The sequence below is a fragment of the Piliocolobus tephrosceles genome, chromosome 2, assembly GCF_002776525.5.
Source record: "Piliocolobus tephrosceles isolate RC106 chromosome 2, ASM277652v3, whole genome shotgun sequence".
Classification (NCBI taxonomy): domain Eukaryota; kingdom Metazoa; phylum Chordata; class Mammalia; order Primates; family Cercopithecidae; genus Piliocolobus; species Piliocolobus tephrosceles.
The window spans coordinates 87,247,508-87,257,302 of record NC_045435.1 but is presented as its reverse complement, the minus strand read 5'-3'; the positions used below and the strand labels follow the sequence as shown (position 1 = coordinate 87,257,302).

Here is a 9,795-nt window from a genome sequence, read left to right as displayed (position 1 = left end):
AGTGGCTCACGCCTGTAATCCCAGCACTTTGGGAGGCCGAGGCGGGCGGATCATGAGGTCAGGAGATCTAGACCATCCTGGCTAACATGGTGAAACCCCGTCTCTACTAAAAAAAAATACAAAAAACTAGCCGGGCGAGGTGGCGGGCGCCTGTAGTCCCAGCTACTCAGGAGGCTGAGGCAGGAGAATGGCCTGAACCTGGGAGGCGGAGCTTGCAGTGAGCTGAGATCCGGCCACTGCACTCCAGCCCAGGCCACAGAGTGAGACTCTGTCTCAAAAAAAAAAAAAATAAATAAATAAATAAAGAAACAGAGACTTGATCAGGCGCAGTGGCTCAAGCCTATAATCCCAGCACTTTGAGAGGCTGAGGCAGGCAGATCACCTGAGATCAGGAGTTTGAGACCAGCCTGGCCAACATGGCGAAAACCCATCTCTACTAAATATACTAAAATTAGCCAGGCATGGTGGTGCACACCTGTAGTCTCAGCTACTCAGGAAGCTGAGGCATGAGAATCGCTTGAACCCGGGAGGTGTAGGCTGCAGTGAGCCAAGATCGTGCCACTGCACTCCAACCTGGGCAAGAGAGTCAGACTCTGTCTCAAACAAAACAAAACAAAAACGGAGTCTCACTATGTTGCCCAGGCTGGTCTCAAACTCCTGGGCTCCAGGGATCCTCCCACCTCAGCCTTCCAAGAAACTGAATTTTTATAGTCTGGCTTAGGAAACTGACCATTTAAATACTGCCATTACAGAATACAGCATTCTGAGGAATGAGCTTACAAATAACTTCTGAGATATCCCCAACCCAGAGGTGGGCACTGAAGACACTTAGGGGTGTGCTAAATGACTGAATAACAGAAAAAAAAGGGTTTGACAGTGTGGTGCTTTTAGTCTCAGATTCCTTTTTTTTTTTTTTGAGATGGAGTCTCGCTCTGTTGCACAGGCTGGAGTGCAGTGGCGTGATCTTGGCTCACTGCATTCTCCATCTCCCAGGTTCAAGCAATTCTCCTGCCTCAGCCTCCCACGTAGCTGGGATTACAGGTGTGCACCACCATGCCCAGCTAATTTTTTGTATTTTTAGTAGAGAAGGGGTTTCACCATGTTGGCCAGGCTGGTCTTGAACTCCTGACCTCAGATGATCCACCCACTTTGGCCTCCCAAAGTGCTGAGATTACAGGCGTGAGCCATTGCAACTGGTCATCAGATCCCATCTTTTTTTTTTTTTTGGAGACGGAGTCTCACTCTGCCACCAGATTGGAGTGCAGTGGCGCAAATCTCAGCTCACTGCAACCTCCACTTCCCAGGTTCAAGTGATTCTCCTGCCTCAGTCTCCCAAGTAGCTGGGACTACAGCCACGCGCCACCACGCCCAGCTACTTTTTGTATTTTTAGTAGAGACGGGGCTTCACCATGTTGGCCAGGATGGTCTCGCTCTCTTGACCTCGTGATCCACCTGCCTCGGCCTCCCAAAGTGCTAGGATTACAGGCGTGAGCCACAGTGCCTGGCCCAGATCCCATCTTAATCCCAAAATGCAACAAAAGGAATGCCTCATAACAACACTAAACCACTCTCCCCAAAGTGGGAAAAAGGAAGTACAGGAGTGTATCCTTTACCCGAAAATCTGAAATCCAAATGCTCAAAGATCCATAACCTTTCTAACACTGACATGATATTCAAAGGAAATGCTCATTGAAACATTTTAGATTTTGGAATGGGGATGTTGAACTAGTAAGCGTAATGTAAATACTATAAAAAAAAAACCCTAAAAAACCTGAAGTCCCAAAACATTTCTGGTCCCAAGCATCTATATACAGAGATACTCAACCCGTATATATATATATATATGTCTACCTACTTTGAACATGCGAGGTGCCACATGGGCGTCCCTTCCAGACCACATCTGCTTAATGAGCTCTGCATAGGCTTCTGCAATTTCCCCTTTCATCCCCAGAGGGTTGTCTCTGTTGATTTCAGCTTCATACTCATCTTTGAGAAAGTAGTCAGTCAGTGGTGCAGTGTTGCTCAAGCACTGAAACAGAACATGATGAGGGCTTTACACACCTTCTAGACAGTACCAGAGATACAAGATAAATCAAGTTCTAAAGGGTCACTGAGGGACAACCCCAACAAAATGAGGCACTCAGGAGATTCTCTGAAGGCTCATGACGGTAAACCATAGCCTCAAGGAGGTCAAGCTGGTGGACCCCTTGCAGCTAATCTCCGAGGGACGTGGTCTTAGAGGATTGCATATGCATTGGCTAAGATTTTGTCTCTGAAAAAAACTACTTTAGGAAAAAAGCTGAATAATCAAATAATTCTTGTTTAATGAAAAAGTTTTTTTTTTTTTTTGGCTTTTTTTTTTGAGACAGAGTTTCGCTCTTGTCTTCCTGGCTGGAGTGCAATGGCGTGATCTTGGCTTACTGCATCCTCCACCTCCTGAGTTCAAGTGATTATCCTGCCTCAGCCTCCTGAGTAGCTGGTATCACAGGTGCTGGCCACCACGCCCGGGTAATTTTTGTATTTTTCGTAGAGACGAAGTTTGACCATGCTGGCCAAACTGGTCTCAAACTCCTAACCTCAGGTGATCCGCTCGCCTCAGCCTCCCAAAGTGCTGGGGTTACAGGCGTGAGCCACTGCACCCAGCCTTTTTCATTAGTTTCTGTTCTTACTGCTATTATTTCTCTCCTTCTACTTCCTTTGGGTTCTTTCTCCTAGCATCATGAGATGGAAGCTTAAATCGTGAAATTTTAACCCTTTTTGCCCTAATGTTTACATTTAGAACTTTAAAACTCCTCATCATTATCCTCACTCAATAGCTAAGGAAAACTGAGGGTGCAAAGACTTGGAAAAACTTGTCCATGAAAAGCCAAATCACACCTCTTCTTTAGTACTAGGCTATTTCCACGTCACCAGAAGAGGAAAATAACTTCTTTTTTTTTTTTTTTTTTCTTTGTTTGTTTGAGACAGAGTTTCGCTCTTGTTGCCCAGGCCGGAGTGCAGTGGCACGATCTCGGCTCACCGCAACCTCTGCCTCCTGAGTTCAATCGATTCTCCTGCCTCAGCCTCCTGAGTAGCTGGGATTACAGGCATGAGTCACCACGCCCAGCTAATTTTGTATTTTTAGTAGAGATGGGGTTTATCCATGTTGGTCAGATTGGTCTGGAACTCCCGACCTCAGGTGATCCACCTGCCTCGGCCTCCCAAAGTGCTGGGAGCCACTGTGCCCGGCTAGAAAATAATTTCAAAACCCAAGGGTTATCTAATCTTTTAACAAATGTTTTGTTTTCACTCACGCTACAAAAAACTTCAAAGTTAGACTGTAAGCCAGGTGTGGTAGTTCATGCCTGTAATCCCAGCACTCTGGGAGGCTAAGGAGGGTGGATCACTTGAGGCCAGGAGTCCCAGACCTTCCTGGTCAACATGGTGAAACCTCATTCTACTGACAATACAAAAAATTAGCTGGGCATAGTGGCACATGCCTGTAATCCCAGCTACCCGGGAGGCGGAGGTTGCTGCAAGCGAAGACTGCACCACTGCACTCCAACCTGGGCAAGAGAGCAAGACTATGTCTCAAAAAAAAAAAAAAAGTGAGAATGTAAGTCTTTAATTTTTTTTTTTTTTTTTTTTAATTTTTAGAGATAGGGTCTTGCTCATGTTAGCTAGACTTGGTCTCAAACTCCTGGGCTCAAGTGATCCTCCCATTCGGACCTCCCAAATCACTAGGATTACAAGTGTGAGCCACTGTACCCAGCCAGATTATCAATTTTATGGGGACAAAAACCATTGCTGGTTTGCTTACCACTGAGTCCCTATGTAAAGAATATCAGGCCAAGTGCAGTGGCTCAGACCTGTAATCCCAGCACTTTGGGAGGTCAAGGTAGGAAGACTGCTTAAGGCCAGGAGTTTGAGACCAGCCTGGGCATCATAAGTGAGACCCCATTTCCATAAAAAAAAAACACATACAAAACAAAACGAAAAGACAATTAGCAAGGCCTGGTTGTACACACTTGTAGTCTCAGCTATCTGGGAGGCTGAGGTAGGAGGATCACTTGAGCCCAGGAGTTCAAGGTTACAGTGAGTTATGATCATGCCACTGCACTCTAGCCTGGCAACAGAGAGATCCCGCCTCTAAGAAAAAAATAAAAGAATTTTGCTTTGCTCAAACAGAAGGTCTAGCTTTGCCCCTGGCTTCTGGGAGGTAATCTATTTGCTCCTGGAATGTTATGCCTGATAGGACTGTCTGTTTGCCTGGTGGACCTTGGGTCATACTGGATAATCTAATAATACAATTTTGGAGGTGGAGAGGAGGCTAACCAGAAGTGCACAGTCTAGTCTTAGGGTGAGAAGGGCTAGCCACTCCAGAAAAACCAACAATGTGACTTAGGGTGGGAGCTTTGGGTCATATGGTACCAGTTCACCTAGGTAATTAGTCAATCATATTTATACTTTATTATTTTATTTTTTTTGAGACACAGTCTCTCACTGTCACCCAGGCTGGAGTGTAGTGGCACGATCTCGGCTCACTGCAACCTCCGCCTCCCAGGTTCAAGCGATTCTCCAGCCTCAGCCTCCCAAGTAGCTGGGATTACAGTTGCCCGCCACCATGCCCAGCTAATTTTTTGTATTTTTAGTAGAGATGGGGTTTCACTATGTTGGCCAAGCTGTTCTCAAACTCTTAACCTCATGATCTGCCCGCCTCAGTCTTCCAAAGTGCTGGGATTATAGGCGTGAGCCACCACGTCCTGCCAGTCAATCATATTTATAAGATGAAGCCCCAATAAAAATTCTGGACACTGAAGCTCAGGTGAGCTTCCATAGTTTGCAGCACTCCATACGCATCAATACACATCAATGCCAGGAAAGTACCATGTTCTGGCCAGGCACTGTGGCTCACGCCTGTAATCCCAGCACTTTGGGAGGCTGAGGTGGGTGGATTACCTGAGGTTGGGAATCTGAGACCAGCCTGGTTAGCCAACATGGTGAAACCCTGTCTCTACTAAAAATACAAAAATTAGCCAGGCGTGGTGGTGTGTGCCTGTGATCCCAGCTACTCGGGAGGCTGAGGCACGAGAATTGCTTATGCCCAGGAGGCAGAGGTTGCAGTGAGTCAAGATTGCGCCACTGCACTCCAGCCTGGGCAACAGAGAGAGGAGAGAGATGCTGTCTCAAAAAAAAAAAAAGGAAAGTACAACAGAAGCTCTACATTTTGACCCTCCTGACCTCTGCCCTATATGCCTCTTCCCTTGGCTGATTTTAGTCTACATCCTCTCACTACAATAAACCATTATCATGAGTATAATAACTAAGTAAATTCCGTGACTCCTTCTAAACAAATTATCAAAACTAAGGCTGGTCTTGGAAACCTGCAAACTTGCAGCTGGTTTTGGAAATGAGGGCAGTCTTGGGGACTGTGCCCCCCTAACTTTGAAGCTGGACTTTAACTCCTTGCAGCCCATGACTATTACAATGCTGTCACATAATATATGCCCAATAAATATTTGATGAATTAATGAACAAGGTTTATTTTCTTTTCCATTTTGAGACAGGGTCTTGCCATGATGCTCAGGCTGGCCTCAAACTCCTGGCCTCAAGCAATACTACTCCCTCAGCCTCCCAAAGGGTTGTGATTACAGGTGTGAACCACTGTGCCTGGCCAATAAACAAGTTTCAAATAGGGGATTTTGGAGTTTCTCTAGTAAGGAGCATGGGGCGGGACAGCTATTTTTTTTTTTTTTTTAATTGGAAACAGAGTTTCACTCTTGTTGCCCAAGCTGGAGTGCAATGGTGCAATCTCGGCTCACTACAACCTCTGCCTCCCGGGTTCAAGCGATTTTCCTGCCTCAGCCTCCCGAGAAGCTGGGATTACAGGCATGTGCCACCACACCTGGCTAATTTTTGTATTTTTAGTAGAGATGGGGTTTTGCCATGTTGGCTAGGCTGGTCTCAAACTCCTGACCTCAGGTGATCCACCCACCTTGGCTTCCCAAAGTGCTGGGATTATAGGCGTGAGCCACTGCGCCTGGCTGGGACAGTTATTTTTAGTGAAAAGGTCGTCAGCCTTCAGCAAGGCATAATTGAGCTTGGCATCACCTGCTATAAGTTCTCCTCATCCCATCAGAGACCAATCAGGGATGCACTCCAATATTTTCTAGAGAGATCCTACCTTAACAGTCAATAAAATTCAAAATAATCTTACTATAAAACCAAACACAGAACTGACTACAAAGACATCTGGAGTCCACAAATACTGATGAAGCCATTCTGTACCACCTAGTGGGAGATGCCCTGGCAGAGACTACTGAAGCACTAACAAGGGGTAGGCAGGCAGGGACTCCTGGGACAGGATCCACCCAGTATCTTTGCAGGCCGCTTCCACCCAAACCTCAAGATGCTGTGTTATTTGAATGGAAGTTCTTTCCTCTACCTGCAAAGCGGAGTTCATGAAGCAGGTGTTTCCCAGGTTTCCAAGTCCACAGAGCCCAGGTTGTATATGAGAGGATGGTGGCTCCTGACAATTATACGAAGCAGAAAAGCCAGATCCACTGGAAAACACAACACACATCAGCAATAAAAGCAAGTGCATAACACATGCCCTCAAGATGTTTTTTGAGGCTCCTATGGGGGCCTCTAGAACTTGTGTGTGGTAGTAAGCCCATGATGCAAATTCTCTCTATCCCCTCCCCTGCCCTCCAGACCTGCCCCACCCTTTACTTGACAGACTAGCAGCTGGTAAGCACATCCTTAAGGAAAGAAACACTATTTGAATTTTCCTGTTAGGCTTTGGCAAATGCTAATTTTGCCAGGTGACTTAAGGGAAGACCATTTTAGTTATCAAGAGCTTGCATCTGCTACCACCCACCAGGCCACACCCAGGCTTGACTGGCCCTGAAAGTTCATGCACACTTCCTCACCTCATTTGCCCTCTTCCCCCTATCTATGCCATGTGGCATGTGTGCCTGAAATGCTTGGAGAAAGGATCACGGCTATACACAGCTGAGCACTGTCCCTTCACAACTATTCTGCCATATGTGCCAGCCCATCCCTTCATAAACAAATGCAGAGACCCCTACCCCACCCCACACTAAGACTACCTGTGATGTAAGCTGTGGGGAAAACACCAGCTCACAGGAGGACAAGCAGCACAGATCAGAACTTAGAAGCACACTTTACTATAGGTATGAAATGGAGTGAGAAACTACATGCAGCACGTTCCCATGAGGAAATCTAACCCCACCATGCTTAGTGTAGCGGCAGATGAGCTCTCAAGATACAGCCTGGGAAAGGACAGAGGGAAAGGAAGCAGAGTGAAAGGACCTGCTCTTACCCCCTGCTGACACCGGAACTGTGCATTCCACAGGTGCTAGTGCTATCACCATTTGCAATGGGAGAGGCAGACACTGAGGAATAGGGACTTGCTGATGATTTTGGAGAGGTAGTAAAATTTCTGCTAGGCGCAGTGCTTGATCTGGGAGAGAAGCAGAAACAATGCTACTGACTTTTTGCAAAGAGCTAGCCCTATTTAATGCCTTAGGTCGCTTCTCAAGAATTAAATGTTCTTCATATTCAGTTAGTTAAAATAAATTACAAAAAGCCTGTATTCATACTACTTCAAGGTAAAGTGAGAGTCCAGAAATTAATTGGTCTTCCTGTCACATCAGTCCACATCATCATATACCCTTTCAGTGTGAAAAACCACAAGGCTGGCCAGGCGCAGTGGCTCATGCCTGTAATTAAATAGCTGGGTATAAGGACATGAGAAGAGAAAAATGCCAATTTGGTTTCACTATGCCTTCTATGGAGAATTTTGTTTCTTCAAATTTGCCACTGTAACCTCTCTATTTCAAACTCATGTTTTAATATTTTTTAGGCTCTTATTTTAGATTTCTACTTTCAAATTAATTCAAGGGCTAATTGCCCAAATTTTAAATTGCTATCAATTTCATCAATCTGCTAGAATCTATATAAGGACATAAGGAAGAAAGTAAATGTTATTTTTAAAATTTTAATTTTTACCTTTTTTTTTTGTACTCCATAGCACTTTTGGAGGCCGAGACAGGCAGATTGCCTGAGCTCAGGAGTTCGAGACCAGCCTGGGCAACACAGTGAAACCTGTCTCTACTAAAATGCAAAGGAAATTAGCCAGGCCGGGCGCAATGGCTCACACCTGTAATCTCAGCACTTTGGCAGGCCAAGGCAGATGGATCACTGGAGGTCAGAAGTTTGAGACCAGCCTGACCAACATGGAGAAACCCCGTCACTACTACAAATACAAAATTAGGCCAGGTGAGGTGGCTTACCCTTGTAATCCCAGCACTTTGGGAGGCCAAGGCAGGCGGATCATGAGGTCAAAAATTCAAGACCAGTATGGCCATGAGGTCAGGAGTTCAAGACACAGTGAAACCCCGTCTCTACTAAAAATACAAAAATTATCTGGACGTGGTGGCGGGCACCTGTAATCCCAGCCACTCAGGAGGCTGGGGCAGGAGAATCACTTGAACCCGGGAGTGAGCCAAGATTGCACCACTGCACTCCAGCCTGGTGACAGAGCGAGATGCCATCTCAAAAAAAAAAAAAAAAATTAGCCAGATGTAGTGGCGCTATTCGGGAGGCTGAGGCAGGAGAATTGCTTGAACCCGAGAGGCGGAAGTTGCGGTGAGCCAAGATTGTTCACATTGCAATGTGAGTGCAATGCAGCCATTGCACTCCAGCCTGGGCAATAAGAGCGAAACTCTTTCTCAAAAAAAAGAAAATAAAGAAATTAGCCAGGCATGGTGGCATGTGCCTATAGTCCCAGCTACTGGGGAGGCTGAGGAGCAGAAGAATTGCTTGAACCCGGGAGGCAGAGGTTTCAGTGAGCCGAGATCGCGCCACTGCACTCCAGCCTGGGTGACAGAGTGATACTCTGTCTCTTAAAAAATAACAAACAAAAAAACCCCAAAAGGTTCATCTTCAAGCATCCTGGTTTGATTTACAAATCATAAACTTCTCTGAATTGTTTTTTTGAGACAGAGTCTCATTCTGTCACCAGGCTGGAGTACAGTGGCACAATCTTGGCTCACTGCAACCTCCATCTCCCGAGATCAAACAATTCTCCTGCCTCAGCCTCCCGAGTAGCTAGCACTACATGCATGTGCCACCACACCCAGCTAATTATTTTGTATTTTTAATAGAGACAGAGTTTCACCATGTTGGCCAGGATGGTCTCGATCTCTTGACTTGTGATCTGCCTGCCCTGTCCTCCCAAAGTGCTGGGATTATAGGCATGAACCACCGCATCTGGCCTGCTTCCCTGAATTTTAAGAATTATCAGTGAAAGGCAAAGAGAAATGGCAATAAGGCCAGCTGAGGTAGCTCACACCTGTAATCTCATCACTTTGGGAGGCTGAGGTGGGTGGGTGGATTACTTGAGATCAGGAGTTCGAGTCTAGCCTTACCAACATGGTGGAACCCCGTCTCTACTAAAAATACAAAAAAATTAGCCAGGACTAGTGGCGCATGCCTGTAATCCCAGTTACTTGGGAGGCTGAGGCAGGAGAACTGCTTGAACCCAGGAGGCAGAGGCTGTAGTGAGCCGAGATCCTGCCATTGCACTCCAGCCTGGGCAACAAAAGCAAACCCCATCCCAAAAAAAAAACAAAAACAGCAATAAGAGATGACTTTCCCCAAAAAGGCTGGATGCAAATTAAATAGCTGGTTATAAGGACATGAGAAGAGAAAAATGCCAATTTGGTTTCACTATGCCTTCTATGGAGAATTTTGTTCCTTCGAATTTGCCACTGTTTTTTTTTTTTTTTT

The 9,795-nt window shown here is 45.9% G+C and overlaps 1 protein-coding gene across 5 annotated transcripts in view; it reads right to left on the bottom strand.

Annotated features, from left to right (window-relative positions):
- The window catches only part of USP4 (ubiquitin specific peptidase 4), a 72,223-nt gene that overhangs the window by 30,560 nt on the left and 31,868 nt on the right, over positions 1 to 9,795 (bottom strand). For 4 of the 5 annotated variants that reach the window (XM_023231356.1, XM_023231360.1, XM_023231359.1 and 1 more), the window contains exons 7-9: positions 7,325 to 7,465; positions 6,425 to 6,542; positions 1,856 to 2,029 (exon numbers count right to left, since the gene is read on the bottom strand). In XM_023231356.1, coding sequence (XP_023087124.1) covers positions 1,856 to 2,029; positions 6,425 to 6,542; positions 7,325 to 7,465 — 433 coding nt within the window. The remainder of the gene's footprint in view (positions 1 to 1,855; positions 2,030 to 6,424; positions 6,543 to 7,324; positions 7,466 to 9,795) is intronic. The other variant, XM_023231357.1, reaches the window with a different exon arrangement.